At 36.5% G+C, this 15,957-nt stretch overlaps 2 protein-coding genes across 3 annotated transcripts in view; one reads left to right on the forward strand and one right to left on the reverse strand.

The window, feature by feature from the left end:
- LOC135686809 (nuclear pore complex protein Nup54) overlaps positions 1–3,951 on the forward strand; it is a 41,960-nt gene extending 38,009 nt beyond the window's left edge. The window contains exon 15 of the mRNA XM_065203155.2: positions 2,438–3,951. Coding sequence (XP_065059227.2) covers positions 2,438–2,548 — 111 coding nt within the window. The 3' untranslated portion in view covers positions 2,549–3,951. The remainder of the gene's footprint in view (positions 1–2,437) is intronic.
- A 1,424-nt stretch (positions 3,952–5,375) lies between these two features.
- LOC135686813 (fibroblast growth factor 1) overlaps positions 5,376–15,957 on the reverse strand; it is a 35,150-nt gene continuing 24,568 nt past the window's right edge. For both annotated transcript variants that reach the window (XM_065203158.2, XM_065203159.2), the window contains 3 exons: positions 13,716–13,974; positions 9,483–9,586; positions 5,376–8,419 (listed from right to left, as the gene is read on the reverse strand). In XM_065203158.2, coding sequence (XP_065059230.1) covers positions 8,216–8,419; positions 9,483–9,586; positions 13,716–13,974 — 567 coding nt within the window. In that variant the 3' untranslated portion in view covers positions 5,376–8,215. The remainder of the gene's footprint in view (positions 8,420–9,482; positions 9,587–13,715; positions 13,975–15,957) is intronic.

A 15,957-nucleotide genomic window follows, 5' to 3' on the forward strand; every position in this document is an offset into this window, starting at 1 on the left:
AAATTTCATAACATGATGAAAATGTCGTAGAACTTTTCTCATCAAATTATCATTTAATTTTTGTTTTATCAAATGTTAAACAAATTATATTAAACTCCTTTTCATTTTCATCGTGATAATATTTCTTTTATATTTCTTTACATGACTGTATTTTATTGATTCCATTTTCTAGCTGTCGACTTCTACGCTCTCTTTTGATAACTTTTCCATTCATTTGCATCTTCTAAGAATTGTTTATCCCAAAAATGCAGTAGCTTTGGACAACGTAGGCTCCGTGCCACGTCGATGTTTTTATCTAGATTCTTCAAAACCAGTTGCTGTTAGGTAACAGTTAAAAGTTTTTTATAGAACATCGGTAGGGCTCGATTTTCTAAGAATACGAACCACGTTAGAATCTCGCCAGCTGCCGATGAATAAGTAGAAGAAAAAAGCAATGTGTTTTTCAAAACTTTCCCTCTTATTAGCAAAGGAGAACAGGTTTTATCAGCTTAGTAACCGTGATACTGAAAGTTTCATGCAAAAATGTTGTTCAGAGGTCTAAAGAACTATTTATAGTATGGTGTTGAAGAAAAATCGATGTTGAATTGAAGTTAACATTAAAAATACCAAAGGGCATAAATTATCTGAAAAAAATAATATCGAGTCTCGGCAAAAAGTTTCTTTTTGAAAGAAGAGTGAGTTGTAAACAATTGTTTCCGAAATGAAATGTTTCTAGTGAAGTTCAGATGCCTTAAATTTGTGACCCCTTTAGAAAGTTTAGCTAGAATCATCTATAACAGAATTCATTGGTTGTCATTCTTTCTTATGATCAAGAGAATCTTGACATTTTCAGCGAAAGTTGAGATACTTAAGATATCAATTGTACATCCATACAAGCTTTTCCCACAAACAAAATCACGATTCATCTATCGATTCATATCTTGTTGTCATTGAGTTAAATTAAAGTTGTTCAAAAACTGTCAGTTGCAATCCGCAAATTATAACATGGTGTAAAGAACGTCGAACCTCGGCAAAAGTTGTCTAGTTCTTATTAAAAAGGGGTGTGATAAACAAGATGATGGAATTGAAAACTATCTTTCAATACTAGGCTCGAATGTCGAACGAGTTGAATGATTATAAAGGACTTAATTTGTCATTCATGTTTGAATGATTAGTTTTATGGAGTTCGACATATATATTGATGTTTTGGTAGAGTTGGATATGAATTCATTGGACCACACCGAACCTCTTAATTGCCATCAAATAATACTCTTCGGAGGGGGGTGCGATAGAAAATGTGCCAAATTGTAGTGTACCAAGACTTTGTTTCCAGATATTACCTGTAAATGCAAGCTTAAGCAAGCCAACACGGCAACCTTTTATCTGACTTATCATGACTCATACTTTATCCGATGTCTGCAACCGTTAATTACTCGTTCCCTTCATTTAATGCATTGTGATGTTAGATTGTAATCAGCTGTTTTAAAAGCAGTACTTCGAATGAGCCTTCAAACGTTTCAGCAATGATACTGTTCTTTCGTAATGAGAATTTTATCAATTGGATCTAAGTGATTTTTTAAGAATGAGTGTGTTTAGATTATTGATGAAATTATGCTTAATAAACATTATTTTACTATCCTTTATCAATAGCTTAAAATGTTGAGAAAACACATTAAAAATCAAATTATACTTCATAATTTTATACATTGTTTGAAAAACAAGGCATTTAAAAACATATAATTTATTGCTGATAAAATGTTTTTAATAAGATAGTCCAAATTTCTGTTTGTAAAAACCAGATTCTATTTATAAATCAAAAGCATCTTTGGAGTATGATTAAAGGAACCAATTATAGGCTTTTGCAGCGTGTTTAAAATCGAGAAAACATTGAAGGTTAGCCGATTGGCTCCGTAACAATAGGACTATTGTATAATCTAACCAATGGGAATTTAAATGGCCAGTGAAATGCGACAGTGCCTTTAAATATGTACATTGCGTGTGGTACTTCATCCAAAAAACAATAATAAAGTGAGCGAATAAATTGAGTACTAGATTAAATTTTCCATTTACATAGAATACTTGAAGGGTAAATCAAACTGCTGTTTTGCTTCGAGGTTTTGTTTATTGAGGTTCATTGACAATATTGTTCTCCTTTCCTTTTTTATAAATCACGATGTCCTCCACCCATTTGTTAGAACAATCTAAATTTTTTCTGCTATTTCTAATCATTCTCTATATTATTCTGCAATTTCAATTCGCGTCTATGGACAATGACCTTCCTTTTCTAAAAAGTTAGTGAAACTGCTTAAAATTTTGTACAATATGTTTTCATGACTTGTTCTTCCTAAATTGTCTGGCGTGGCCATCAAAGCTCCACCCCAGTCTACTTTCTGCTCAGCCTCGCCCCCTTTGCAGTCTCTGGAAGGCATTTGACATTCTCTTTCTGTTTATTTTCTAGCATCTCGAAAACCAGCAAAACGGAATATTGCAACTTATAAACATCGTGAAAGACGACCTTGATGACTTGCGAACAATGGGTCTTGAATTGCTAGAAGGACAAGCAAGATGATGTATCGAAATCAAAGAAATGCATGGCGAAAATCCACAAAACATACCGTACCCTGACGGTGTGCCGTTTAATCGTACAGAGGGCTCTTATTAAATTTGATGCTGATTTTAACGACACATTTCCATGGAATAAGAATATCGACAGTTGGAAGATTTTTGTAATCTACCAGAACGGTTAGTAGGCTGTTCTTATTTGTGTCCTTAAAAACATGTTAGTCGCGTACAGTATTTGAAGACCGTTTCTTCACATATGGTTTGTGGAGATTAAAAGCTTGATAGAATGCAAGTTAACTTAGAAGTTGTCAAAATGTGCTGTTGAAACTTAATTTAATTATTCCACTCTTATTGGACATAATTAATTGATTTTTTGTTGCGAAATATTGAAAAATACGGTAGAAAAATTATGAAAAAGTCTAGCAACCCCATTCTTATTCATGTCTGGAAAAAAATAGTCATTCTTGAAATATTGTTCAGCAAATTTTCAATCAATCTTTTGGTGGTACAAAACTTGAAAATGGCTTTGAAAAAAACAAACATTTAGTAAACTAAAGCTTTTCGTCTGACACTCTTCAGAGTTCGTTTTCACCTTAGCACTCCATTGGTAACATTCTCAATAGGCAAGCGGCACTGATTGGTCAACCTCAACAGTCATGTGCTCGTGTTTCTGATTGGCCTATTTCGATCCACAACTGGGTATATATATTTCCTAGCGTAAAGTTTTCGGTCTATGTTCTGACGTTTCAAACTCTGATGAGTGTCAGACGAAAAGCTTTAGTTTACTAAATGTTTGCTTTTTTCAAAGCCATTTTCAAATTTTCAATCGTTTTTTTTTCTCTCCATCGTACGTACTTCTAGAGAGGTACTGGTAAAGAGTGGCTGAGAGATTTGTTGCATGGCAACGTAATGTTGGCGTTAAATCATTCTCAAATATTCCTGTGCCTGCTGCCAAGATGCGAATTTCAATGATACAATTTTTTAAATCGAATCCAGATAAGCCTGAAGTCATTTGATCCTTAACGAAGGTCGTTTGGTTGAATAAATTAATTCAGATCAACATACTAATCCTATTCCGTGAGAAATGTTTCCTCTCACCAGTTCCTCAGTTCTTGCTCTCTGGTCTTTGCGGCGTGAAATTTACTTGATACTGCTTGTCATTGCCCTGAGGGATGAATCAATTTCCCTCAGTTTGTGAATTAATTTCTGCAACCATGTTCTTTAAAATCTTCACATCATCATAGATCTCGAATAACCTGGGAGATGGGAAAAGCGGGGTCGGGGAGTCAGGAATAAAATCACTTGGAATAAAAATGCAAGATACAAGGGAAAACATCGATTAACAAGAAGAAATTGTACATTAAAATGAACTCTTAACCGGAAGATTGATAAAAACAGATGTTTTTATGGGCTAATTTTTAAGGTCAATGTCCAAAAAATTAATAAGCGGGGGGGGGGGGGGGGCTGTAACTAGACCAGGGTTCAGAAAAATCTATGAGCAGGGGTGTTAACTAGAGGCCTAAGGGTAGAAGATACTCTTAGGAAAGACAATACTCAAACACATTTTTATCAATATTTCTTCTTGACCTCTTGACGAGGTTCCTTTTTAGTCAGCCAACTCCCCCCTCTTTTCTGTTTTATCAGCTGATCTGGTCAGTGATTATATTTATGATATGCTTGAAAGATGTGAGGAAATTTCTTGTTCCCCATAACTTTACGCCAATGATATAACGATCAAGTCTAATTGACTGATGACTTTGCATGGGGTCAGAACATTGGATCAGGACTCAACCAACTCTAAATCTATGTGATTATTTGCCATTATTGATATATTCAATTCAGCCATGCAAACGGATTTCGGCACGTATTTCGAAATGAGCAGCTAAATGTCAAGGCCTAAGTGTATCCCATTGGTTAACCAAAGCCTGATGTATAACTCAGTCGTCCATATGCGGACCACCTATGCTCTTTATTGAGATTGTTCCAAAAACCGTGGGAATGTGTGCCCTTTTTAATTCATGTGGGTATCGGAAAAGAGTTCTTGTCCAATTTTTGTGGCTTAGCCCAAGTCCCATACCGAAAGGCGCTTTCAATTAAACCTTTGAAATTTTTCTCGTTGCGTTATAACTTTTTCCATCTTTTCTTCTATTAAGATGAACCCCCCCCCCCCCCCCCATGAATACACCGCTACCCATTGAGATGCTACTCACATACCTTCCTGGACCTTCTTGTAGTGTTATCGCAAGGGATGGGTTGTGCCTCAGTCAATTTAAAATTCTTCCAAAAAGTTAGAAAATAATTGGCATTACTGACGAATACGCACTTAAACATGCAAGAACGGGTGTACTGACAAGAAAATGAGCCACAGCCAATTAAAGCTGCACCGAACCCTAAACTGCATCAATTGAAATCTACCTACCGTTCAAGATTTCCAGAAGTTATATAGGATATTTTGATCACAAAGGATGAACAAGTTTGAATTTTTGAACTCGCAACAGAAGAAGATGCTTGATAAGATACTTCAGCTTCACGAAATGTTTTGGTCAAAACCGCTCCTCGAAAGAGAAGTCAAATGACAGAATGACTCAGACATTTTCTCGGTTTTCTTGAAGCTCCTGTTTACAATTTTGAATTCTCTAGTGAATTTCCAGAGCATCTCCAAAATCGACCAGATTTTGTCAAGAAACGTTTTGAACTTTATGGCATCAAAGATTCCTTAAAAAGACATAAAACTTCCGTTGAAGAAGGGTTTAATGGCAGAACGGACCAAATGTAACCTCTAGTTCGAAAACTAAACCCCCCCCCCCCCCCCTTCAAGGGCCTCCAGAAAAAATGTCAATTTACCGTAAAGCTTGTATCATGAAGGCGACAAACGATATAAAGATGCCCTGATATTGCATGGTATCTCAGTCTGATCTCAGTCTAAGTCTGTTGATTACAATTTTATGTTTTTTATGTTGTTTTACAAATGCTTATCATTGAGGGGCCTGAAGAATCCCTAAGGGCCCCGGCTGCCTTAGATATGCCAGTGTTTTATGGCTTTCTTATAACCTAGCAATAGGCCTTCTCTCCTGTTCCATTTATTTGGTTGAATTTGTAAATATTCCTTGTTTGTAACTTTGTGGCTCTGTTGAAGATAGAAATCGATTATGGAAAGTGCTTCTCATCGAGATTTTCCTTGCTACATAAATTTTAAGCTCTCTTGGAAATGTAGACCACTATTTCAATCAAATGACCCAAATTTTTTTCAACCAAATGGCAAAAATATTTTGGCACAAAAGTTTTTGGAAATCAATGTCATCTACATCTGCTTCAATCAAACCAACAGAGGTGTTAGTGAACAGTTTAACACAAAGCTACACGAATATATACAGCAATGATAGATATTTGAGAGACAAGACAAAAGTTTCAAGTTGTTCCTGATTTTAATGCAAAAGAATAACGACATATAATTTTGAAGATAGTTGCTCTATAATAAATAGGATTATGTCTATTTACAAGGAGTTGCAGCTAAGCTGCCTCAAAGGTATAAAACGATGCCAAATAAAGCCACTACTTAAAATTACCGATGTACATAATGATACTTACATATGCTACACGTGAAAGCATTTTTTGGGTTGGGGTTATACACCCCTTAATGTCAGTCCTCCATAACATGACGCTTAGCATGAGGACATCAAAGATTTGCCCTGCCGTCATCGAGTGTTGCATTTTCAAAGTAATGACATTGAAACATCCGATTGGGCTTAGAAACACAGCCAGAAAACGACTAATGTCAAAACAACTTAAGATTGTGACATTGAATTGTCAGAATGGATGTAAGGTTGTGTTTTTGCTTGATTAATTATCATTCCATATGTCCAGTGGTGGGGATCGACATAAATTATCATTTTCATCCCCAACTTTTTTGGTCTTTCGTTGACTGAGGTGGGTCTTATGTAAAAGCCAATCTTTTTAATGATAATTTTTGTTAGCAATCAAGGGTTTGTATAAGGCGTCTTTCGGCGATAAATAGTCAAAATCAAAATTCAAGGGGGAGCGTCAAATTTAAGGTGGTAGGCTGTAGATGTCTAAATAAGAATGCCATTAGAGAGTGTTGAAAAGACTGGCTACTTTCAACATCACTCACTATTCAAAGTTATTGAGTACTTTTTACGTACGAAAACGTATGATTTTGTTCAATCATACGTCAGCTTAAAATAATAAAGACCTCGTGTATGAAGATCGTTGAAAGTAGTCGTTGCTCTATGTTAATATAGAGACTTCTTCATCCCTTTATTACGGATGTTAACAAAATATTTACAGTTGGTGATAATTTTTCATTTATCAAAGATAATATTTACAACAAGTCAAATCTAAAGGGTAGAAAACGTCAATTATAAAGCTTTAAGTAACACCTTTCTGTTTCTCAGCACCTAATCAAGTTTTCTGAGTAATTTTTCGCATGTTTTCTAGTTATTTCCAAAGTCGTAAGGAAATAAAGTATTTTTGTTAGCTATAGAAGGGAATTTGTCAAATATGATATTTTTAAAAAAAAATTCTAAGGGGACATCCTTTTGCCAAATAGTTCCTTTTTATAAAACAGGGGACATACAGGGGCTAAGCCCCCAAGTTGGAGAGAAATACTGTTGGTGGTTCATATACTTTGGCTTTAGCTACCCCCTTTTTTATTAAAGATCACTTAGCCTGAAAGGAACTACAGAAAGTAACTTTGAAAGTATGAAATCTGATAAATAAGGTTAGATATAGAGAAATATGGTCAATGAATAATTTTTATTTTGCTAGCGAATCACTGCAGTTTTGACTTGGTTCATACAGGTTTTGAAGGCCAGATTGCGGGCCATGTGACCATATTTCAGCCAATTGTAACACGTTTTTACTGATTTTGGACATTAAAGGGATATTTCCTGATGCTCTTTCAGGTTTTTTGATCGAATGAAAAAATTTAAAAAGGTTTCTATGACGTCATTACCTTAGAGCTATATAGGAGCCTACAACAATTATATCCATTGCATGTTTTATATGCATCAACTTCAGGGCTTTTCTAATAAAGAGTCTAGACACCTCATTCCCAATGTGGATGGAAATTCGAATAAATTTTAAGTCTTCGCTATGAAGTTGCAAATATAAAGCTATTTGCGTTGTTACTAATTGCAAAAATCTACCGTGGAAAATATGGTGATAAATGTCGAGAAAATAGGATCTTACTATTCTAAATCGAAGATTTGACGTGAAAGTTTTCTAGAGTTGAGATGGAATTTTCTAACATGTAACTGGTCTTGCCAGAATTGGTTCTGCATGAGAGTACCCAATATGTTTATCAGGGAAGAGGGAATCGTCTTTTTTTGAATCGGGAATCGATAATTGATGATCAGAAATCGGGAATCGGGCAAAAAGGTAGCGTGAATTTGGGAATCAGGGGACGCACCTACTGGGTAACCTCCTACATCCCAGAATTACGATACATTTCAGTTTTTCACCTCTATTTGTTCCCTGGAAACCTTTTGAGGATCCTACCTTGTACTGTCCTTTGACACTCTTTCATTCCAAGCGACCAGTCTAGCTGGACCCAATCCCAAACATGGAAAATTCCTATCATTCGAACTGAAGGAAGATTTCCAGAGTGTTCTGTATTTGTGCGCAAGGCTGCACGATGGTGACAAGCCTCCGTGCTTTAAAGATTCGAGTTGACGGGAACAACAACAAATTGTGTCGACTTCTCGCCAACACGAGTCCGAGTGCCGCGCCTCATTTTTCCATTCTTTTTCACACTGATTAACCAACTTCTTGAACCGTTAGCATAATAGTAGGACCAAAATGTGTGGTAGAAATTTTCTTCTTGGTGCGTTTTGAAAAGGCATTCAACATTTGGAAAACTCTGCAAATAAAGGACAAAATGAGCAACACTTGATCAAATGAAGTATAAAAGGCTAAAAACTACAACGAATGGAAATTGCAATATCATAGGCAAGGTTTGGCAAAAAAAAGGATTGAATTGGGGAGCATAAAATCATTGCTTTTAATATAAGCTAATATCAAGTGTTCCCACTGATGGCGAGAAAAGTACGTAATATCTTCTTGAGAAAGACGAGACACTCTTGTGATAGGCCTGTAACTACTTCATGTTACAAAGAATTTTTCATGACCAAAAATAACCGACTGGAAACAAATACTTGAAATTTGAACAAAGGAGGTTTGCGTTGAAGCAAATGCAACGACTTTCCATTCATGCCAGAAATGTCCTGTGTTTACAATGAAAACAAGTTGGAATCAAATAGGGGAAGTTTGTTTTGCTTCAAATTCCGTCTGTTAGGAAAACATTTGGCTTGGCTCTTAAAAAACGGTTCACAGACATCTTGCATAAAAAAGACTATCCACAGACTCGAGTTAAATGTTTGGTTATAATACCAAATGAATTTAACGATACAAAACTGATTCCTACCTACATAATTTTTGGTGAAGATTTACGAATGCGATAGTCAAAACCTAAGACGAGCGGGGTTTAAATAGGTCCATCTAAAGCTACCCTGTGGCAACTCATTTTGATCCGTAGAAATGTAAGGAGATGTGTATTTGTATGGAAAAAGTTCCAATTCATTTAGGCCCCATTTAAATTAAACAGAGTGAATCAGAAAAACTAAGAAAGTATGATCAGGGACTGGGGAGAAGTCTTTATGAAGGCTAAACGGAATTGAAAATTTCGGGCCTCGTTTTGGACCGCCTATCCTCGCAATATTCTTTGTGTTCTGTTTTGACAATATAAATTTGGTACTGTCTTCTATTATCGACCAAGAAGTACGTTTAAAATAAGTAAAATTTTAAAATTGTTAAGCTTTTGCTTCACTTATGAAGATGTGGTAGATATTTCAAAAATTGATAAAAGTTATAAAAGCTTGGTTAATTGCAATCTAAATATTGTTAAAAGTTCATTGCTTAATTACCGTGCTATAAATTCTGCCCTTCTTGTCCATTGCGATGTATTTCTTTGTGGCGAACCCTTTGAAGCGCACAATGCTAACACTGAGGGATTCTTGAACAAGAATCGCTGCAAAGAAAACAAGAATCTGCTTATCAAATGATCCTATTTATCATCAAACATCAATCCGTTGGTTCATCGAGGATTTGGTCGGATTTGTTTTATTAAATAGGAAACCATGCTCATTTGGAATCAATGATAAAATAATCGCTGTACTGATAACACTAAATGGACGAAATAAATCTGCATCTAATTATTTTTCAAGATACGTTTTCAAGCTGACACCAATGGGGCTGTATGCTTTTAAGCCAAGAATATTTCAAAGGCAACATCCATTTCCATTGACCGCAATCCAGACAATCTTTGGTTCAGTCTAAGACCATGAGTGGTTTTGCAAATGCACAAAAGTTCATTTGTAAATGCGCGACTGTGATGTTTGCAGCAGTTGTAAGAGCAAGGGGGGACTTTATGTGCGCTTTTGCAGCAACGAATGTCCTTATTATAATACAATATAATGTCCCTTTTCGCTGTGCCCTCTCCTTGATGGTGTGCCCCTAATTTTTTACGTCCATTGCCTGTAATTTGGCTTCATTATAGGCTTGGCAGAAGTTGTGGTGATGAGGTTTTTAGAGAATTTAGCCCTGTCATTGATCTTCAACATGCAATAAAAAGAGAATTCTCCAAGAGTACAAACATTCAACAAAAAACCAGACTTTAAGGCTTTACAATGGTCTTATGACATTTTCTTTCAGTCTTATCCATTCATTTCATTCCGAATGATGGAACAACGCAATGGCTGAACAAGTGGAGTTTTTTTAATGCTTCAGTCTATAATGTTTGAGATTTGGTCAAAGTCGCTGAGTCAAGCAATGTTTAGGATGTGAAAAGAGGTTTCGGGCAAATGAATCGAAAATGACACACCCTTACATTTAACGTCACATCTTGATGGATGCAAAGATTAATTAAACGGATTTTGTGATCTGTGTAAGAAGTGAACATTTTCTGAACTTAAATAACTCCTACCGTGAGATTAAAGCAAAGATCAACACAGACGGAAAGAGGATACGAATCTATTGTCTAGAAGTTTGTTGTTTTGCCACTCCTAGATTTTTTGCTGTATAACCAAAAAAATAACAACAAATAATGGAAAAATATATGACTAAATTTTACGTCAACTCTGGGCAAATCAAAACAAAATTGATGATTTGTTAGTTGTGTTTGTTTAGGGTTAATGCTGCATCAATCAATGACGCACTTGGGAAAATTCTTCAGTATCGCCCCTCCAACCGCGTCCTATTTTGATACAGCATGTCGATGTAATCCTGCCAACTTTTGGCGAGAAGGTTTGAAGTAGGACTCCAGCCCATCATATTCTTTGATTTCCACATGGAACCTTCCTGTTATGACTGCATCGAGTCCACCAACATATAGACCGCTACCAAAGACGAACAAAACCTCACACAAGGAAGAAACAACCCCTATTCAATTCGGAAATAGTCTACATTAATACGCTAATACGTTGCTCAATGTACGTATGTATTTCAGTGCATGTTTAACTGCCAAGAAGGCCGTAGTGCTTTATTGCAAAATTGGTGAATCATCTTTTCTAAAAGGGTCCGGCACTGTTTGTAAAAATTATCAATTTTAGCTTTGGGTGATATGTAAAGAAATACGATGTACTTATCAGTATATAGTGGTTCATTACTACGAAAGGCAATGTCATCCAGCCTACGACATAGTCTGGTCTTTTCAATACCACCTCTGTAACAATTTTTCCGAAATCCTCTTACAAGTTGATCCTCAGATTAGCTAAAGCTCTTGTATTCACAACACAAAAGAGGCAAACGCTTTGGAAGACAAAATGATTACGACGAGAAACTACTTCCCATTGTATTTCGATAGCGGAGTATTGCGTTGCAAGATGATGTTCTACTTCTCATATCAATTTTCAAGTTTAAAGGAAGGTGTTTGCTTTCATTGAGAGTGCTTACATGAAGAATTTGAAAAGAAATGGCGGTGTTTGCGTCAACTGCGTGGGCCGCTCGAGTACGAGCGACCGTCTCTCGCTGTTCTCCGTATTTTGTTAGTAAATTCTCGTGGGATGCTCTAACTTCGTCATCATTTCAGCCTAGTCGTGACTATGTATGGTATTTAAATAGCAATCCATTTTCAAACAAATAAATATAATGTATTTGTATGCAAAAGCACAAAATTTGTAATAAACGAAGGTTTAGTTATGATTCATACATGGAAGGGTAGTAATTTGCTCATCTGAATGTATGCCAAATTTTTGCTATACGCCATTTAGGGAATGTTTTATTTAAAGCAAAGTGAACTGGCCGCTTTTAGGATTTCCTTTTGGTGAAGTTCAGGCAAGTTAGGCCAAAATAGCCCATAAAAGCATATATTTCGACCAATTGCTAAAGACAGGTATTCTATGTCATCAACAGTCTTCATAGTAAAGATTTTCCAGACACACGTCTTGCATTTGTAGGCCTAAAATTTCAAAAAGTTGCCAATGTGTGGCCTCACTGAACTGTAATACCGAAAGGATCCCTGGGATTCCCTCAGTGATAGGAATTCCCTCAACATATTCCCACCGTGGATGTATGAGAACACCAAGGAGTTCCAAAACTGTTCAGTTTGCAGCTGAGAAGGTATGCTAAGGCAACTTATTCATGCAAGGTGACCCAATCAAAGACTGCTGATTGAATTCTATGTCCAGGCCACCCTCCTGCCAAGATTTCAGGAGCTTCATTTTTTTCTCATTTGAGTATCATATCAATGCTGGTGGGATACTATCTTAACTTAATCTTTCCTACCTTTAATACAATCTAAAACACTTCCGTACATAGAATTATTTGCAAAGTGAGGTAACATTCTATGTAATTGACCCCTAGAGTTAATAAATTGCTGCTTTGAAAAACGTGTAGACGCATTTGTCTTCTTGCGGTGTATTTTTATACTACATACCAATTTTGTAAAAATACATCAATTTGCTGTTCAACAAACAGACATTGTGGTTTGGTATGACAGGTTTAAGCTAGTCTCTTTAATTTTGTGCTCGACAAGATGCACAGAAAGGTACAAGGGGACGAAAGAGGAGGTATAGAGAAAGGCAGATAAAAATGGCGGATACCAGTTTATTATGAGCCTTCTGTGAGGTGATAAAATGTTACCTAGCGTTATGGGAAACATGTAGAGATTGATAATGTATAGAATTATGGAAATGATTGAATTTGGACATAAATCAATAAAATAACAAAAAATAAAGAGTAAATAACTAAGCAAAAAGAATACGGAATACAAAATATTATATTAATCAAATAAATAATAATATAGATAGTATCATGAAATACTATACCAACCAAATCCTATTACATATATCATCTTTTTTAATATTCTTTTTCCTTTAACAAACGCAAATATCTTTATAAAACATTTTTCTAGGCCAATTACCTCGAAATACCTCATGATATGAATAATGAATTCAAAATTGGAATTTCCAATTAAGGAATGACAAATTCCTTTGGATGTATTTTAACACGTCTACATGGTGCATTGGTCTACAGACCACCTTACATGCTTCCCACAGTTGACCTATCTCCTCAAATGTTTGACTTCATATATAAGAAAAGCGAGCATTTTATTGCACAGGACGCTTTTGTGCTGAAAAGAAGTTTGATAGAATATAACCAGTATGCGAGTGTCTGTCCAGCAAATATCACAAAGAAAGATTCAACGAGCTGCGTGGACAGGAAGACACACAATTTTGAATATGCTGCAAAACAGAGATGCACAAAACTTTCCAAGTGGGACTGGATAAATTTAGATTTCCCAGTCGTTTAGTTTGAACGCTGAATTGATGCAATTCGAAGCTTCCTGCGTTACTATTTTAAAGCTGGATAGACAGGCCCGTCGAGAGCAAGCTCTGGCCGTGAGGGCTATGAACAACACGGGCCCTTGTGCAGGAGTAGTTGCGCAGGAGCAAGATGGGGCTTTAGCATTAGTAAAACTTTTCGCAGGCCAATTCTTGAGATCCGGGTCCCGGGAATTTACCCCGGCTATCCCCCTCCCTCTTGACCGTACTGTGGATGAAGAGTATTGTTGTTAAAATGATATTTAGAAGCAAAGTACAATATGTTACATATTTTACTTCGACTTTAAGAAGCAAGAATGATATCTAAAGAAAACTTACTGTATTTGTTGTTTGATTCGTGAGTGCCGTTCACGACTCCATTAGCGTTCACTTGTAGAAAGACATTTCTGTTTCTCGACCAAAGCCTGATGTTTCTCGTATTCGTTGGTTGACTCAGCACTCTAAACAGGCCAATGTTACCTTGCCTTGCTTCTGATAGTTCTAATAGTCTGTGATTACGGTCCGGCCTCGGTTGAAAGAGCGGAAGACCATAACAAGCAACTTGTGACGTAACAACTACCATAACAGTCAGCAGTAACTGAAGAGGAAGAAAGAAATGATATGAGACACCAATGACAGAAGAGGTCGCCCAAGGCTTTACTATGCTGTTTTGAGCTTCCTGAATTTTTTGTGAAAACTGGGGTTGAAGCTAATACGACGATTGCTTTTAAACATGCCATTTTCATCCTCGTGACGGCATATTAGGCCTTCAGCGTTGCTGCAGGACATCGATCGCCTGTAAAGTTTAGTTGCAAATTGCAAAAGTATTCGAGATTCAGCTCTATGTTTGCAGATTTAAAAATTTGATTGGGCACTAAGTGCAAAAGAAAATTTTTGCTTCAGCACTTCAAATACCCAAAGGTCCTTATCCCCTGTGGCCTACAACCAAGAATTTATTATCCTCAGACAGACAGTCATTATCACGTAATGAAAACTAAATTGCAAACATTTATCGATGGAACAGTGCTAAGCCATTCTTTTCACCAACTGTTTGCAGCTATATACAATTCCGATCCCTTGTTACACACTTGGCTCCGAGAACAATCAAATGCAAGAAAGGAAACAGACTTGTTGCATTCCCCCACATCCCCCTTACTGTACTCATTCTTCGCACATAAACATCTCTCCTAAACGTACTCAGGAACGGACCCAGAGCAATTTCAGATCCATTTTCGGAATAAACAACATAACTTTGAGGTAATCCTTGAAGCAAATTAACATATCGGTCTCAGAAACTTTTTCAACTGATTCTCATTCTTCAAAAGGGGCACACAACTTCCAAAAAAGGGGCGCCAGACTTGCTTCAACTCGTCGAGGGAGGGGCAACTGACCCTTTACCCCCCCCCCCCCCCCCCTATGTCCGCCACTGAACGAACTCATTCTTCGTACATAACCAGCCTGAAACATACTGGCCGCTATCAAACTAGGCCAATCTATCAGTAATTTACTTGAAGCTTCAAAGTCCACATAAGGCATCACAATGAGCCCGTCTACATCAAAATCTGCTATCATCTTGCTTGGCCTATTATCACTTCAAAAAAAGACGGATCCCTTAGGATCACTTTAAATCGTAGCCAATGCTCAACTTTGTGGAATGTTGAAGAGACTTCTGTTTGGTCCCCTGTTACTGCTTAGACGTTCTCATCCGTCCTGGGATGGATTGATAATAACTTTAAAGAGGATAATCACATGATTACGTGATTGATTTTAAAGGGAAGCTTTCTAATCTTAATCTAGATTATAACCCGATATAATAACCTACAAACACGCACGATAGAATATGTCCGTGATTGGCTGATTCAGCCAGCTTCCTGAATCAAGTCATGGTGATGACTTCGGTAATCAACAAATAGAAAAACAATTCTAATACTTTGTGAATAATTAACGAAGAAAATTGATATTTATGGCAATTAATCTCAGAAAGCATTGGCAAATACAATCAGCTGTACTTATGTTGCTCCAAACAAGATTGTCATGGTAGGTCCATCTTTCTGGTTCTTGGTTAATCGCAACCTCAATACCTTCGAAACTGTGAAGTTTATTTCAAGATTTAGACATTCAACAAAATTATCTTGTTATTTAACTATTATATTGCTCCTGATTTTTCACCGTTTTTATCGAGATATATTTTTCTGTCCTAGTACTTGGAGTTAAGACGCTCTAATGTCTCAATCGCGACAAAGCTTTTAAAGCTCCCCATATATAAACCTTGAGTAGATAATCGCACCAAATCTTGACGTCATTTTATTTAACCTTTTTAACCTGTCCACTAATACATCGGAACTTTATATTGCCTTTCTTGAGTTAATGGGAAGGAAACATTGTAAGAAGATATCTTCAACAATTTGAATCATAAAAAAATTATCACTACAGAAAGAAAAACATAACGGAAGGGGCTGGCAGTCAAATGCCATTCAAGGCACTCGAGAAAATTATTTTACTGCTTACGGATGCTCGATGCAAGGAACGAAATGCATTTCATTAAATTGCTGCACAATTCTTCAGCTCTCAATTAAACAGG

Source organism: Rhopilema esculentum, chromosome 6 (assembly GCF_057945365.1).
Source record: "Rhopilema esculentum isolate cy_ngs chromosome 6, ASM5794536v1, whole genome shotgun sequence".
NCBI classification, from domain to species: Eukaryota; Metazoa; Cnidaria; class Scyphozoa; order Rhizostomeae; family Rhizostomatidae; genus Rhopilema; species Rhopilema esculentum.